We start from the raw sequence: 18,285 nt of genomic DNA, 5'->3' as shown, positions 1-18,285 counted from the left end.
TTCCCACCAACAATATATTATTTCACAAATTTCACTCTTGTGAATATGACAAAGGTCAAAGGTCAATTCTCTTGGCTGGTATAAAAAGGTAACTCTTAAAATTTACTACCACTTAATATATGAGCAAACAATCAAAAAATGACGGTAAAACGTCCTGGATGTGTACAGCAAGCGTGATAACACCTGAGTCAGATCAAATCTACAATCAAGATGTTGTGAATAGCCTGAGGAAATGGACATTGCAACACCACTGGTCTCTCTGCAAAAGTGATATCTAAGTAACAACTGCAGAAGCTCAGTGATGAGTGGTTACACCACTACATTAGCTGTAGATCTAAAGATTCTGTTATCTATGAAGAAAATGATGGCTAGGCCCTGACAATGTCTACAGTAAAGATGCTGCTTGAAATGTTGGAATTATCTCCAATAATAAATTTAATTTTGAAAACCAAATTGCAGCTATCTGCAAGTCATCTCCTTTTTTTCACAAAATTCAAAATATTGGCTGTATTCCAAGATTTTTATGTGATGAAAGTGTAAAAACACTGTCTTGTGCATGCATTTGTCACATATAGACTAGATAATTGTAATTTGGTATTATATGGGCTAACAGAGAATAATTCAAAAAACTTCTACGGGTTCAAAACTGTGTCATGCTTTATAGTGAAACGGAGCAAATACGACCACATCACCCTTGGCTCCCAGTTAATTAACGTATTGTTTTAAATTTTTTTGTTTTTTTGTATACAAGACCTACTTTCAAGTTACACTCCTGCACCCAACCTTAGATCTTCTTCTTCCAAACTATTAGTTACTTGGATTTTCTCTGATTTGAAGAGTTATGGAAACAGAGCGTTCTCTGTCTGTGCTCCTAAATTATGGAACTGATCACCCATTGAATTAACGAACTTTTTTTAAAAAATAAGTTTAAAACGATACTTTTTAAAAGAACATTTAGTTAATATATATAGCTAATTTTCACGTGTTAGAACAATTTTTTGAAGATATTTTTGGTAGCAAAATGATAAGTTTTTGCATCAAATAGACACTATCATCATGTGTTATTTCTAACAAAGACTCACTTGGGTGATTGGATATTTTTGGTACCCTTGTTTTTGGCATGATTTTTTCTTTTTTTTTTCACTTTTGTGAGTCCCTTTTGTCACTGTAATTATTGTAATTGACTCAATTCTTAGAACCTTAAGAGAAGAAGCCATTAGTGACAAGAAAAACTATTTTTAGCTGCGGTTTATCCTGGTATCGATCAGAGGCAGGGTTTACAAAGTATTCCAATATAAAAACAAACTACATGTATTTTGAGAAAGTATACCTCTTAACAATTCAAACTGAATAGTAATTGATATAGTGACAAAGCAAATAAATTGCGTTAATTCACACACACTGCTTATAAACTACCTTAACACTGAGCTTAACACAATCAGTTCCCTACATTTTATACATACGATTACTACATTTAACAAATTCAATCAAACAGACCAATCCACGATCATTAAAAGAGCAATCCAACTAACATCACAAATAATGAAGTACTCACAGTGACGTGGGACTTCCAGTACAAGTAACTTTCCTATCGCTGTCTGAACACGAACAGCCACTGCATTGCCTGCCATTAAACTCCGAACTAGCGCGGTTGTACTGCGATCTTCCATCGCTGTTAGAATTCCAAAACCCGGACCAATCACTAGGATAGTTTAAGGTATAACGGTTGTTCCAGTATTGATATCCAAGGAAAGTATTACCACCATAATTAGGGAAGGTTTGAACGACTCTCGTGAGCGGAAAAAACAAGCAACAAACAAACACTGCTTGGAAACGAAAGAAACAAACGTGCTTCAATGACATCTTCCAAAATCGCCAGTAGCACCCTCCCTGATTGAACGAAATGCGTTGCACCTCAGCAAAGGCAATTTAACAGCTGGATTTTTTCGTTGCTAAAGAAAGCCAAAGCGTTTCTACGTCAATGACTTTTGATTTCTCCACATTGCATTTTGAATGTCTTGAGGTCAAACTTGCAATTCTTTTCCCGCCAAGGGGTTCATTCCAAGTTGAACTTGAATCGCCGCAGATTTTTTTTGTCTTCTTGGAAAACTACAGCTTTTTACCAATAAGCAACGTTGTTCGGGGCTATAATTTTCCGCACTGTCGTGTTTATGCTTATAAATATTCACTTGAAAATGCAAATTTTCAGCTGAAATTATAATTCGCCAAAACATTTCAACTCGTTCTCAGGGTTTTATCGGTATTCAATATGGCGGTCCACCGGAGTTTTCATGTAGTCTATTATGAAGGCGTTCACACGAGAAACCCAAACCGAAAGGTCTTCTGGTATACGTTCCGAAAAGAAAATATGGCGGGTTTAATTTGGGGATGACCTGTCTTAGAAAACAATCTGTAAATTATTCATTTTTTACTCAATTTACATGAATTTTGAAAGCATTATTGAATGGCATATCAAAATCTTTTAACGTGGTTTTTATCCCAAATTTAACCGGCCGTTTTAGACTAGAGGGTGACATGTTCCGTTTGAAACAATATCAAAGATTATATGCTTGATTTTGCTCTGAAAAAGACAACGAAAGTGGAAAACAGATTGAAGTATTCTAGCCTCTGCTTGAGGCGTCATACGTTTTGGATAGAAGTCCCTTTTGCAAGCGACTGCCTGGGAGAAAACTTGTGACTTGTCGAGACTTCCAAGAAGCCATATACGTGACCAAGAGAACTTTATTCACCTCCAAAGCAGACACCTATTGACTAGAAGGTGTGAAAATTATTCTCGGATCTGCATGCTTTTGTGTCTCATATTGTATTGATTATCTGGACGAGTGCTGAAAATGGAAGATGTCACCGAGAATTCGGCATCAAATCCTGATGCATTTTTAAACACTGTTCCTGTTAGCGCAGTCAAGTCCGTAACACCAGTGGAAGAGTCAGAAACCCAGAGTGCGGCAGAGCTTTGTGACAATTCAGGCGAAATGTCGGAGGAAGGAACCGGTTCCAAAGTGAGTGATAGGAAAGCAAGCGACGAAATTATGGATTCAGTGTTAGATGGAGGAGATTTGCTGCCTGTCGTCGAAGGTAGCGACGAAACTAGCGGTGAAGCAGTTCCGTGCAGGGAAATGAACAATCAGGATGAAAGTGAGAATGGAATTCAGCCACAACTCGACAATGATTCCGGCACAGAGGAAGATACAACGCAAAGTTGCTCGCAATTATCGGAAAATAGTGGAAGTGCCTGTGAGGTTTCAGCAGCAAATGATCATGAAGACATGGATATTAATTTATCTGAGAAGAACGATAGTTCAGGGCAAGGTATAAGTGATGCTAGCGCTGCAATAACAATTGAAGCAGGATCTACTTCAGCAACTGCAAATGTAGACCAAGAGGTGGCAACCGGACATGAGGACAAAACAGGAAGTGCTAAATCAGCTACTAGCTCTACAGAAGCACAACAGGTTTTAGAATCAATTTACCACATCAAGTGGATTAAATGGAAGGGAATTAACACTCCAGTAATCACACAGAATGAAAATGGCCCATGCCCCCTTCTTGCTATAGTAAATGTCTTGCTTTTGCAGAGACGAATCAATATTCCCACACTGCAGGAAATTGTTACCTCTGAGCAACTTATGGAGTACATTGGTGACTGCATTCTGGAAGAATCACCCAAAGTATGTGTTGTAGAAAGCTGTTTTGTACGTAGAAATCCATTGCAATGATTGGCTGTCGTATGAGTGTTGGCTGACATCACTAACAAATATTTGATATCATTTGATATTGTTCACCGAAATACAGGTGTACTGCACAAAAAAAATGAGTAACACTGAAAACCATAATGTTCCCCTCAACAATTGTCCAAAATTATGTTTTACATTGCGGATTTGAGGGAATTCCTTCATTTACACCTGTAATTATTTGCAGTGTATGTTACTTTTTTTCTCGTGCAAATCAATATTTTTTCCTGTTGGTGTATGTGCTGTTGGCATTTAAATCAGACAGTATTGCAGGGCACAGCTCGAGAGTAATGTCAGTGTCCAGACAACTAGCCACAGGTCTACTCGTCTCGTAAAACTTCAGTTTTGGCTAGTATGTTTTATGCTTTCACCAGCCATTTTGGCGAGTAAATAAATTGCAAAGTACAACTGTATTGGAGTGCAGGACAGAAAACACAAGATGAAAATTATTTAATAATCACAAAAGCAAATCAAGAGAACAAGACCCATGTTTGGATTCTTTTTGTGCCGCATGCCTAGAGTTACACCTTTTCTCATGTTAAGGTCAACTTGAAATTTCTATCGCAAATAATGCAATTTGAATGTATATAGTGAAAAACCTTTACAGATCATACAAGGGTTGGCTTATTTTTAATCTCCACCTGCAATGATACGCAGACTGTGTGTTATGCCCTTTGCGTATTATAAGAAAGTGGCACTGTATTTGTGACCAAAGAAAGTAAATTAGATGCTTTTTCCATTACAGAGATTGTCTGAGGGAGCTCAACTTAACTATGAACAAAACATGCATGATGCCATTGCAATAATGAACAAATTACAAACAGGACTTGATGTTAATGTCAAATTTACAGGGTAAGTATTTTTTTTATTGTACCCTTTGGTTGACTCAAGGGTCCTTGTGGCCCATATATTGATGTTGGAGATTTGGCATATCATACCATCATGTAAATTCTTGAGCAAGAACAAGCAAGCCTACAATATTTGTCTTGACACTTAATATTTCTATATTTTTTTAATTATAATTTTTTATATTAGTACATTATATTATTTTTTATATATATTATTATTTTTATAAATGTTATTATAAGCCTTTGGAACTCTCTGGATACACAAACAAGGGAGCTACACTCTATCTGGTACAAACTGTTTTGTAAATAAGCTGAAAAGTATTCTTCTGTAAATAATTTAGACTTTTGATTTGAATTTGAATGTGTCTAAGTTGTTTGTTTTAGGATCACTGTAAATAGTTTAAGTTTTAGCTTTTTAAGTATTGAAATGTGTTATTTTTATAACATTTTAATTTATATTTCATTCATAACTGTTAACACGACCACATCAGCTCTGCTGTAATTTTTTATCATGTATAAATAAATGCAACTACTTCTACACATGTTTTTTGTATTAAATATTAAAAGCATCATTTTAAGCACTTTGGAATATTTTTATGATCTTAGCGATGTAGTGATGCTGTGTAAATAGTGTGATGGAATAGGTTAAGCCTGGGGAATTAATGAGAATGATGTATTAATCAGTAAATGGCACAGGCATACTCGGAAAAAATTCGAGTGCTCCTATCAGGAGTCGAACCTACATGTAAGCCCTTTCAATAATTATTGTTCGGATGCTCTATCACTGAGCTACAGAAGACTTGTGGGAGCTGAGCCAGAGGCCATTAATCTAGTTTCATGGGACAAAGTGACGTTTTATTGTACATTCAAATGATACATATTGACGCTTTGTATAATTTGTGTTATACAAAGTATAATAGTGACGCTGTGTATAATTTTTTATAAATTTAATTTATTATTAATAATAATTAGAATTCTTTTGCCACTTGAACAGGGTTTCAGACTTTGAGTTCACTCCAGAGTGCATTGTGTTTGATCTTCTTTCCATTGGATTGTACCATGGTTGGCTTGTTGATCCACAAAACACAGACACAGTGTCTGCTGTGGGTGGCTTGAGTTATAATCAGTTGGTGGAGAAAATAATTGCAAGCAAACAAGATGGTGTTGAGAGCCAGTTAGTGTCTGAAGGTACATAATTATTAATATAAATATTCATTCTCTATTATCACATTCCCAAAGGGAATTTTCAGGCAACAATATAAAAAAAAACCAAAGAATCTCTGTCAAATGGCATACTTTGCACATCTTTGTTAAATTGTTTGGGATTGATTATTAATTAATGGTGGTTTATAATGATGTGAAAGATGATGGTGAACAGTATATATGTAACAGTCCAACATTTCTGTTGAAAGGTTGCAAGAAGGTTACAGCTGCTACTTTGTAAATTTGAGTTAAATATTTAACGTGTACATATGTATGGATGTCTTGTTTCCACCCAGATGTGGTAGTGGTGTATCATCTGGCCATGGGGACCTAATAAACCTTCCTCCTGTCTGAAGGACTGAGAATTCAGTCATACATTACATACATTGGTCATGTGGCAAGGGCAATCACAGTCACTACCATGACCTATTGCTTCATTTTACATTTGTACACATGTACAAGAGGACTTTCCAGTGCAATAAGGCCTTTTTAGGTCTCCTTGTCCCAAGTCTTGAGTTTCAGGTTTCCTGTAGCTCAGCTTTGATCTCCTAGGTGAACAACAACTTCACAATACCAATTCAAGCTGGTTTAATTCAAATACTTCAGACACCAAAAACGTGAACTAACCACACACCCATTTGATAATAATTATTGTTTCTTCTTTGTAGCCTATTGGCTAATATCTACGAGAAGAAAAGTTACTAACATAAATAGACTATTTGAAGGGGTGCCTGGAAAAAAGCCCTAAGTGACGTCTGATAAATTGCTAGATTCTCCTTCCAAAATGCTTGTATTTGCCTGTGGAACAAAAGGAGAATTTGGCCTTACATCAAAAGTCACTTAGGGCCTTATCCCATACACCCCTATAATTAGTGTAGTTTAGTTGCTATAGATTCTGATTATAGTCAGACAAAGTAATAAGGGTTCTGATGTTGTGTGGGAGAGAGCTTCATAATTCAGCAGTGCATGTTTCAAACACTGTCAGGTTCTTTTCCAAGGAAAAAAAAAGTGGTGAGATAGTCTCACTATGCATATAATATACATGTATTAATATAATTAGTAGCTTAATTTGTCATTATGTTTTCCTTTAGGTTTTATTGGGGAATCTTTCCTTGAGCAGACAGCCAGCCAGCTGACTTACCATGGCTTGTGTGAACTGAACTCACAGTTACAAGATGATCAGCTTGGCGTGTTTTTTAGAAACAATCATTTTAGCACCTTTTACAAGCACAAGGTATGAAACTCTCGCTGGCCAGTGGACAGATTCTTAATGACGTGCTTAGTCAAGAGATATCCTACGTATTGTTTCTCAATAATACTGAACATTGTTAAGTCTGTTGTTCAGAAATAATACTTGGGATACATCTTTACTTAGGAGGGTTTTGAAAATGATTCTGGCCCCCGTCTCCTAACATGCTTTGTTTGCCTTTATCTCACTTTGATTGGGAAGTAATAAATGAAAGAAATTTTATATAACTGACAGTGATAAACAGTAAATATTTGTATTGAATGACGTAAGTAGGAAAAAAATGAGAAATTTGTCAACATAAAATAATGTAACATTACTTTATAATTAAGTGATTGACAGTTTCTGGAAAATGTTGGAAAAGTTTGGAACATTCTTGGTGTAACGGCACCCGCATGCCTTAGTTTTGTTTCGTAGTATTTTAGATATTTTCCCTATTGTAACCACAACACGTCACAAGGATTTTCCGCTAGCGGTCACTTGTGCTTAGCTTTTATACCGCGAAAACGTGTGTAATTTTCCATAAGGCTCACAGAAATTCTATGGGAACAACGGGAGCAATTATTGCTGTTTAACTCAGAACGTACTAGAGTGTTCACCCCAACACGTCCTCCTACACAGGATTGCTGTAAGGGTCAGCCCAATAAACCTCTCAGCCTTGCAGAACCTGTGAGTCATTTAGTTTTCTTGAGTTTCACAGATCTCTCCGACAACTTAGCTGATGCCGCTACACTTGGAAATCAGATTTTATTTAACAACATTTTGAAACATCTTGATATTATGTGGATGACCATCTTATGCATTTGGCACATGAAAAGTTCCAAGACAAGTATATTACAGTGAGGAATGTTTACATGCTGTCTGCTGAGATTGGTGTTTGTGTTTTCTTGAAAAAATTAGTAGTGTTATGTTGATGAGAATAGGACAAAAATAATTCTGGCCTTTCATGCTAATAGAAAACTACTGAATTTTACTGAGAAACTGAAAACAGCAAGCTGCAAATGAAGGATAAACATGGTAACGTGGTCATTTGCGTTTATGTTTTCTTGAAAAAATTAGTAGTGCTACGTAGATGAGAAATAGTACAAAATAATTCTGGCCTTTCATGCTCATGCAAAACTACTCAATTTTACTGAGAAACGGAAAACAGTGAGCGGCAAATGAAGGATAAACATGGTCACGTGGTCATTTCTGCCGTTTGCAGTAAACGAATTCTAAATGTCTCAATTCTTCTTCTTTAGGATGAGCTTTTCCTGCTTGTTACAGACCAGGGATTCCTGACTGAAGATCGTGTTATCTGGGAGTCATTGGCTAATGTTGAAGGTGATAGCTATTTTGTTGATGCAGAGTTTAGGACTCTTTCTGCCATGCAAAGGGCACCTCAGCCTACACAACTACCGCCCAATCAACAACTTTCCCAAGAGGATCAAGAGTAAGGAAATACAGTTTTTAACAAAATAATAATGATTACCACATGACTATATTGTTATTTGGAAGGTTTGCTATTCTGAATTTAATATTCTCAAACCTCTTGCATCTCAGAAACCTTAACAGTATTTCCATGTGAAGGAGAACCTGCAGACTTCAGCCATCTTTATTTTAACTTCAAAAACTTCTCAGTACTTGTTATATTTATTTAATAATAACAGGCTACAGTATCCTAGAATTTCCTAGTGTCAGTAGTAAATTTTATTGATGTTTAATTTTTCAGTTCCCTTATTTTCAAGGTTTTAAATCGTGGGATGGTGAGTTCTAAGTACAGCTCACTATCCCAAGCTATAAGCATTGTTAAAAAGTAATATTCTGTTTTGGATTTGGCAATCTTAGAAAATGCTTCGCTCTCCTTCTCTCTTGTGAATGTGAGCAGGTCAGTCATTTTAAAAAGAAAGAAAAGGAGTATTCCATTTGACAAAAATAAATTTAATACAGCTACAATAATTATTGCAAGCATACCTTGAATTTAGTTTCCTGTAAGTTCTGCCATTTTCCATCAAGCTGCTATCTCTTTGAAAAACTAGTACATTAATGTCAAGTAGTTTGAAGATGTTAACTTATGAGGGCTCATGTGGATGTATGCAAAGCACATAATATATTGAACCTGTAAACCTGCAAGAGAAGGAAGCAGGCACTAAATACAAAATTCTTTTTTTTTCACTTTTTGAAAACATTTGCAGTAGTTCTTCAGGTGTTGGGTAGTGAAACATTTTATCAGGGTGACTTTTATATTGTCCTTCAGATCTGAAACTTACTATGAACAAGAGTGTCATCATTTCAGATAGCTAGTCCTGGCCTGGTTTGCTCACTGTTTGCACAAGCTTTCAATCATAATTACAGAAATTGTCATGTTTTGTTACTATCATTCAGACGAACATTCAGTAAAGTAGGTTTATAATATCTATAACCAGTAATATTAAACTATTTTTTCCAGTTTGAACAGATTTTACCCAGTTGTACATGATTAAAATGCAATCTTTGTCTGCGACTTCTTTTCAAAATTATTCAAGACCAGAATTTGCCAAAAATAAAATAAGTCTCTGACAACTTAAGGATTTGTAACTTAATTCCTGGGCCCTGTTGTTCGAAAGCTGATTAATGCTAAAAGCTAACCGAGCTAAAAAGTTAACCGAGGTTTCCAGCTCGCTCGTTAAAAATGTTTTTAAAATCTAATTTTAAGCTAATGGTGAAGACAAGTCTAAAGTCAAAACTGAGGGATAAAATCTTTGGAAGAATCTTTGATGATTAGTCATTAAACTCGAATCAAATTTTACGTTAATCCAGGATTAGCTTAATCGGGCTTTGAACAACTGGGCTCTGAACTGTATCATTGTCTGAGTTGACCTGTTTGTTGCAGTTACCTTGTGGCATTAAGCCTTCAAGAGGAGCAGAATCAAGGAGTTAGAGGGCCTCAGACACACACATATCCTGGAGGACCTGCTCAAACTCAGCCCCTACCCAATCAAGCACCTCCTCAACAGAGTGCCCAGACAAATCAAGAATGGTCCGAGTATGTAAACAAATTGTGGGGGCAGGGGGAGGGGATGTTCACAATGCCGCTCAGGGCTGCATAAGTAACTGGCAACTACAGTGTAGCTATTATGGCTGTCAACTACAGCCAGGATTGCCTGCTGCTAAGAGCATTGAAATATTAAACATTGTAACAAGAAGGGGAGATTTTTTTTTTTTTTTTTTTTTTTTTTTTTTTGACTGGCCCCCTTTCTTGTGGAGTTAACTTCTCCAAAGCTTAACAGGTTTCATACGAGTCATGGAAAACCTGGAAAGTCATGGAATTTTGTAATTTCGTTTTCCAGACCTGGAAAGTCATTAGCCAGATCTGGGGGTGCACATTTTTTTCAAAAGGGAGCTAAAAGAGTGTGCACTCACTTTGATGTTGCTTGACCACAAAACTTATTGTCTTTGGCAACTGGTATTTGCAGCATGATCCGTGTTAATTGACGAGTAAATTAACTGTTAAATTACGTTGATGGTGAAGGATTAAGAATTTGAATATGGAACTGTTCATTAAGTTAATGTCCTTATCCATTACACTCTTATTCATTCAAAAAGAACTTTTCAAACTCGCCCTCTGTTATTTTAATCCACAGTCTTCAATTAGCAATGCAGCTACAAGAAGAAGAAAGGATGCAGCAACAACAGCAACAGCAACAGCAACAGCAGCTGCAACAACAAAGACGACCTCAACAAGCTCGTGCATCTCCCACAAGATCAAATAGCCTTCCTTCACAATCACAGTCACAACAACAGCAGCAGCGCAGCAGTCAACAAAGGCAAGAATCGCTCAGTGTAAGTAAACTTAATGAGCTGTTAACCTTTTAATCGATGTTAGTGTATTGTTCCATGTTTTAGAGATGAAGAAGTTACTTTAGGTTTCTGAGTAACATACTGAGGCACATGTTATGAGCAGAGTTTTGGCATAGAAAGGAAAAAGTTATGATAATCCAGTTAGTAGTTTCGTTTTAGCTTTAATTTGTCAGTTTAGCTTAAATTGTCATACGCATAGTATACAGTTACTGTTTGTGAGTATTGAATCTATGATTGTAATATTGTTTTTTTGTTGTTGTTTTTTTGTTCTGTTCTTGCAGGATAAATGTATTATACTATAGTTGGACATGCACGTTACACTTTGTGCATTGACATCATTCAAGCCCTTCACAATAGTCAAGTGGAGTGTGTATCACCAAGGAGAGACGTATTTGGGAACCCAATCAACTCACTGTGAATTCAGAATGGTTAATTAGTCAAAAAAGTGTTGAAAATTTTACTGGATAGATATAAAATTAGAAAATGTGTTCAACTTAGTGAATTCAAAATTAATTGTGTAGTTTGGAAAGTGAGGACTTATTCCACATTGTTCTCTGTGTAATTACGTACAAATATGAGGACGTGCTCGTCTTAGCTACCGTTAAAAATTCCATTTGACACTCTACGCCCACCGGTGACCATCTCGTTGCTGCAAGGAGGAGATAAAAACCTACAGTGTATGAAAAAAAATAGTACTTTCTGGAGACAGAAAGCTCCATATATACGTACTTTTACACACCTCCAAGGCTTGGACCCTAAGTGGCCCTTTTTGATATTCATTAGTTCAAGTAATTACATGTGTGCACATACACTGTAGTCCACAGACTTGGAAGAAACCTAGTCGTATCAAAATTAAATGGAATAAGTTGCTGTAAATGACATTATAGAGGCTTTATGACTGGGAATGGCCCTTTGGTGTGGTGTAAATAAGCAGCCCATGCAATGTTTCGTAGAACTGTTTGAAATAGTTGAGGAGGGACAGGGTGATGGCATTGTTGCTAAAATTGTTGCTGACAACGTCAATTCAAATTCTCTCAAAATTTTGCTCACTCTTTAGCGTGTCGCTTCCAAAATAGTCGAAATAATAAGATCACTATGAAGAAATAAGGACATTTCTTTGCAAAACACAGAGGAACAAACAGCCCCTCTGGCAATTACTTTTTGCCAGCTTGCATTTAGTAGTTTTTGGGTTTCTTAGTTAGTCAATAGAATTAGAACCGCATTTGCTTAAGGATTTCAACATTATTTAAGTATTCAAATAGCTTTAATTTACTAATGGCATAGACAAAGGTTACAAAATCTGTTAAGACATCTTTGAAGTTTATAGTATTCATAGACGCTTAATCACCAATCAATAGGTTATTCTGGCATAACTAAGCCATAAAAATTGCAAATTCATCCAGTACGAGGAAAAAAAAATGCTGCAGGCAAGCTTTTATCAATGGGTATTGTGATCTTAGAGGTTTTCAGCTTTCAAAACTTGCCTTAACGTCCCACAAGTTTTCATCCTTTAGGTGCCAAGTTGGAATACAAGTCAAGATTCATTTGTCAGTACTATACAACGAAAACATTTTTCACACCTGAGTTGGTTTAAAATAAGCCTCAGTCTGTTTAGTCAACATTGTGCTGAGTTCATTCCACGGTTTTCAAATTCCAGACATTGCGGTTTATTTTAGAGAAAGTTAATCAAGAAAACAATTATTAACAGAAGGAAAGCGAACCAGCTTCTTCTCTATTTAAAGTCAAGGGTGAATTGATTAGCTAAATCCCCATCCCCTCCCCCTTAAAGTGACATGTAAAAAGTTAGGAGTAAAATGATTGTCAAATAAAAAAGGTTAAAACTTGTAATATGGTTTGACTTTGAACGCAACCGGCTGCTCAGTGGGGACGTGTCACCATCGCATAAAACCTCCTGCCTCGTCAGCATGGTGTTGTGGAGTGTTACTTCCTTCCCATCAAGCCCTGCGCCCCTTTTATCCAGTTCTTTACGCAAAATGCGTTGGCGTGGCAACTGGTCGCTGTCTTTGCAATTCTATTAAAATTTGCTTTGCTCTTTTTGTATTTCCCTTCCTCGCTAAATGAACCGTCCGCCTTTCAAATGAACAACGTGAAATGACAATGTAAAGTTTTACGGCGAACGTGAGCACCCTACGATGAATTTTTCATTCCCTGTCTTAACTTGAGCGCCGTTTCAACTAGTTTAGTTGCTGGATTTTTCGCCAATTTTGTACAATTTATATTGAACGAGTAGGAATAATCGTAAAGAAGTTCAAAAACGAGAATTAATATTTTCAAGTGACGCTTTCGTTGGCGTTGCCGTCAAAACAAAACATTGGAGAGATTAAGCACCAGGTTTGCGGCAAACGGCAAACGGCAGAAATAATCACGTGACCTTGTTTATCCTTCATTTGCCGCTCGCTGTTTTCAGTTTCTCAGAAAAATTGAGTGTTTTTGCGTTAAAATTAAAGGGCAGAATTATCTTGTACTATTTTCATCTACGTACTCATATTTTCAAGAAAACATAAACGCAAATCTCACGTTTGCCGTTTGTCGTAAACGTGGTGCTTAATCTCTCTATTAAGATCCAAAACCTCTGAAGCCACCTTATCACACGAAATTTAAAATTTGTATCCAAGATGCTTGCTTGAGGAAATATACGTTATTACTAGATGTTGCTTTTGCGTGTCTTGAAAGTCGAAATGTGTTACCCAAATTGACTTGTGAATTTCAGTGCCATTCTTTTTCATCGTCGCCATTAATATCATGAACCATGCCCTGCCCTTGGCGGGATAAACCTCCATCCATTTCACGCGCAAATCCGACATCCGGGTAGTCGATAAGTTCAGCGTCGAGAAAAAGGGATTCTTTCTTGGAATTCTCAAAAGATTTTTTCCTGGAAATCACCAAAGAACTCTTCCTCCGTTTGATTTTGCGAAAATGTTTGCGAAAGAGCACGGCTGACTCTACAAGAACGCGAACAACTTGAGATAAAACGGCAAAGGTTACTGCGATGATTAAAGTCAGCGGTAGTAGTAGTAATAGGCAAGCTTGAATCCAACCTAACACGACGAGATATGTTCTGATTGGACCCCAGAAACGCACGCCTGAAGTTATAAAGGTAGCTTGTACAGTATTAAACAGACCGAAGATGATCAGAGTGATCAGGGAAACTGTTTCTAATTTGTTAGCTTTGTTATCCTTATAAGGATTACACATAATGTGATGGACAGCAGCAAAAACGCAAACCATTGTCAACATCAGCAGACGTAAACTTGCATTGTTGATAAATGCATAGAGAATAATAAGTATCAGACGTCGACCAATCAGGATGCTTTCCCAGTAAAGCGTCCCTCCCTGCGCATGCTCACCGGTTGGCGCCCGAAACGGCCCGTAAAGGACTTTCACTACTGCCACACACTCCTCACTCTCTTGCGGATTTTCATGTGAGTTTGCGCTACGGTCCCGCTTCCTTCTCCAAATGGCCCAGTATAACAAGAAAGGAAGGGGTACTACAGTAGCAATAAGAAACTCCCGCGCTGTGATGCATTTTTCGTTCAGCCAACTCGCTCCCCAGAACAGAAGGCCAACAAATGGAATGACGTAGACGATGACGAGAGCGAGTAAAACATATTGCCACTACGTGAAAAACACGATGTTACCATCAAAGAATAAACGAAGCTCCTTTCCAGTCCCCACCCGCGCAACTGTTAGTAGCTTAAACGCGCTGGTTGCTAAGGTCGCGTATCCAAGGAGCACGACTTCTGTCGCTGCGGCTAAATGAGGCGCAAGCGAAGGATGCTGGGATTGTCGTAAGTGCCTAGCACCGTAAATCAAGAAAACGAAGAGCACAACAGCAAAGACACCGAATACTGAAAACAGCTCTTTAGTGACCACGGTTAGACCAGGAAATGGACAACCAAAGCCACTAGAAGAAGTGCGCACCTGGAAATTAAAAATGCTCAGAACGGGAACTAAAAAGTGGCCTCGAATTGTTTGTCCTGTTGTACTTGTAAAAAGTAGATTTGCAACTTGGTAAAAGTAAAAGACGACTTTTAGATACCCTTCATCTGCCGACCTTTAATTATGATTGTCTCTCAGAATATCTTCTGACCTGTTTTCGTTTGCGTTTTCTTCGCTATCCACCTTTTTAAACCATAAGATATGTGACTTCGATTCAAAATAGGAACGATCGGAGGCTTGGTTACAAGGAAAATGGCCACGAACAGTGAGTACAAGAATGCCGCTGGCCAAAACCACGCATCATGACAATTTTCGTTGCGCCTACACTCAGTGGAAAACAGAGACACACTATATCCCTCGATGCATGCCCCGCAGAGAACACCAGAACGGTTTCCATGGCAACCATTGTAGACTAAGGGCGTAGGATCATTATATTCATTTTGTGGCTGGACCTGCCACTAATTGCAACAGAAGGTTTCTCTTCGCCAATCATTAAGGAATGGTATCTAGATAAACATACTAAAAGTCCCAAAGGATCCAAGCACGGGAACATGTCAAAATTTTAATGACTAATAACTCCCGATTTGGTGCAACATGGAAACGAGGCTAAAAAACAGAAGTTGGTTTTATTCTGCTTATTTATCTCCAGAAATGCACTCAATTCATCCAAATTTCATCAATTTTACTTCAGATACTTCTGTGAACTTTCACCTTGTAAATAACTTTACTTAATACGTGTGTAAGCTCAATTAAGCTCAAAGCCATACAGTATTTCAAATTTTCACTCAGAAAGGTCTGTACTAAAGAAATCCTATAACATTTCATTATCGTCCAACAGTACCCAGCTACTAGGTACAACTCGTTTTCAATGATACTGATAAACAAGATATGTGTGACAAAAATAAAATAGGCTTTCGCAATACTATCTAGGAAAATTTCACACGTACGTACGCACGTTTCAATTTCTAACTCGTCGGAAATCTGTCACTCAAGGAAGTTCAATTATACAGCCGTTCATAAGGCATACGCGTGTCACTAGAAGAAGCATTTCTTGACATGTCAACTAGTACGTTCTGCTCTTTTACAGTTTTTTTTTTAGGATTCTGTTATTATTTCTCAATCAGTAGACAGAAGGTCAGCGAGAAACACGCATCGCGGGTGTTTTTGAGCAAGATTTCAATGACAACATCAACGTCAACATCCTGGTCATACTGGATGTTTATGAGAGCAAGGAAAAACTCTCGTTCACTATACATAGTTGCCTGTAAGTAAGCCTACAATCGGCGTAGAGTACTAAAAGATTGGCATTCTGAAGAGGTTACTAGCGTGCAGAGGATTCGTAACAACTTGTGAGTGTTGGGATAGAAATCATGTTCGCATTTAGCCAGAGCTTTAACCACGTTGTGTAGTGAAGATTGCAGCTATTTTCGGCGCAACGGAGGAGTTCAAAGTCGGTGACCTGAGGCGATAAAACTGAAGTGCATCTTTGAGCTGATCGAGACAGTAGTCCTTCTGGGTAGCTAAGTGATCTAGCAAGGGAATTGCAAGGGCCCTCTTGAAATACTCTTCGGGCGTCGTTGCCTCCACGTCCCACGCACGTTACTGCGATGCTCCTGTCGGCCTTGGAATAGAGGGTTCGATGCCGACTTTTCTTGCAAGAGTAGCAGCTGTCTCAAGCCATTGTTAAAACTGGGTGCCAATCTGCTCTCAGGATAGCTTGAGGTCGCCTTTGAGGTTATCAACTTTGCGGTATGCCTCGTACAGATCAATGTCGTGTTTCTGTAGCCTAATGCTCAGGGGCTTTACGAACAATAAGTACTTCATAGCAGTAACTTGAGTGATGAGAAAGGAAAACCTCAATACGGCATTTAAAAGCGAACTCGCTTTATTTCGACTCTCACCATTCCAGTTCCATGGAGTGTTGCTGTACTGGTTTTGGAACAGTCGTCCATGGGAGATGTCCTCAAGTGTCTTGACGATAGAAGGTAACGTGTCAAAAAATACCTCGTATGCTTCATGCCTTTCGACCCATCGTGTAGACTCAAAAGCGTTGTTTTCTTTGTATCGGCAGCCTCCTTTTCTATAACTGCGTGCAAAAGCTGGTTTCGTTTAGGGGGGTTCCGGAACCCCTGGAACCCTCCCATGGGTACGCACCTGATTTGACGGGTTTTCGTAAAATTCGTCCAATTTTTTTTTTTAAGACCAGGATGTTCTGAGGCAAATAGCATTTTGGTCCTGAAGTTCACGCTGCACGCCTGATGATAAATGGCATCGGCCGCTGGCAAATCATGAACATGTACTACTTCTGCCCACTCATTTTTCCTTTCGGAACAGGATTGTTACACAGTATCTTTAGTTTCGAGGGTTGTCACCCTGAACACACCCCCTTGTCTTCTCTTTTCAGGTTCCTCGAAATCAACTTTCGTTTCACAGAATAAACAGTCAGTTTTAAAGTTGAAGGACTTTTCAGTCTTGCGATCAAAAGAGCGGCGGCTACTTGATAATTGTGAAATGGTACTCTCCTGTTTCTTAGCTCTGGTGATGTAAGTTGGGTGGCAGCATGTTGGGCGGTATGTTTGGTGTACCTTTTGACCGTAGCAGGTTGAATGATGTCATAGCGCTCTGTGCTTGCCCGGTTAATACCCTCCCTTCCCTTCTCACGAAGAGTTACGACGTCTTTTACGTTATCAAGTGATTTTTGGCAAATTGCGCAAGTGATTTCGTCATCCATTTTAGGATTCTTGATGGTCTAAAAAATAATTAGGATGCAACTTGGAATATACCAAGCATACTTAATAGACCTTGTCGCGGTTTTCGATGCAATTTTTGTTCAATGAAATATGCTAGAAAATATTATGTTTTTCGAAAAAAATTTGTGTAAAAAAACAAAAACAAACCAAAAAGAAAAAAACAAACAATCAGAAATTTATTTTTTGGGGCAGACAATTTAGCTAAGCACAGGTTTAACGACATGATTATGCAAGAAGTCGTACTGCTTCTTTCTAATTTTTCTATTTATATTTGTCTGTATGCAATTTCCCGCGGAATTCAATCCGGTTGGGAGTTTCGCGGGAAAAATGATTACTGACCACAAATTGTACGGGAAAATAAAACGTGGTGGCTGGGCGCTTTTCAGCACAGCTGCAACCCCTAACTTGTTGTAGTTAACTAATGGCTTTGATATCTAAAGTTTTTAATTGAGAAATGTTTATCAAATTACTTTGTTTTTACGAAAATGCTTTGTAAGAATATTTGACATCAGAATCTCGTACACTGGACACGTGATGTGTTCTTGCATGTTTTTCCGCCGCATAAACACCAGAAATCTGATTGAAAATATTCCGCAAGTGTACAATGTCTTTTTCTAAAGAATCGCAATTAATCGGCTTTACGCGTCTGTATCCTTTGCAATGATCTCGGTGTTTGTGCATGTTTTATTTACTAATACAGGTCGACT

General features: G+C 37.9%; 2 protein-coding genes across 4 annotated transcripts in view; one reads left to right on the top strand and one right to left on the bottom strand.

Moving 5' to 3' along the window:
* Positions 1-2,226, bottom strand: part of LOC146456576 (uncharacterized) — an 89,510-nt gene extending 87,284 nt beyond the window's left edge. For 2 of the 3 annotated variants that reach the window (XM_085093052.1, XM_085093054.1), the window contains exon 1: positions 1,556-2,225. In XM_085093052.1, the coding sequence (XP_084949178.1) occupies positions 1,556-1,863 (308 nt within the window). In that variant the 5' untranslated portion in view covers positions 1,864-2,225. Of the gene's footprint in view, positions 1-1,555 lie in introns of all 3 variants that reach the window. The other variant, XM_085093053.1, reaches the window with a different exon arrangement.
* A 498-nt stretch (positions 2,227-2,724) lies between these two features.
* Positions 2,725-11,541, top strand: LOC146456575 (ubiquitin carboxyl-terminal hydrolase MINDY-1-like). Its single transcript, XM_085092700.1, has 8 exons — positions 2,725-3,689; positions 4,498-4,604; positions 5,595-5,788; positions 6,895-7,037; positions 8,291-8,481; positions 9,901-10,053; positions 10,652-10,850; positions 11,150-11,541. Exons 1-8 carry the CDS (start codon positions 2,853-2,855, stop codon positions 11,168-11,170), a joined length of 1,845 nt encoding a protein of 614 aa, XP_084948826.1. The 5' UTR covers positions 2,725-2,852; the 3' UTR covers positions 11,171-11,541.
* Positions 11,542-18,285: the final 6,744 nt, after the last annotated feature.

Source organism: Pavona decussata, unplaced genomic scaffold, assembly GCF_977016875.1.
Source record: "Pavona decussata unplaced genomic scaffold, jaPavDecu1.1 SCAFFOLD_254, whole genome shotgun sequence".
NCBI classification, from domain to species: Eukaryota; Metazoa; Cnidaria; class Anthozoa; order Scleractinia; family Agariciidae; genus Pavona; species Pavona decussata.
Note: the sequence above shows the minus strand (reverse complement) of the source record. Positions and strands in the feature narration are given on the sequence as shown.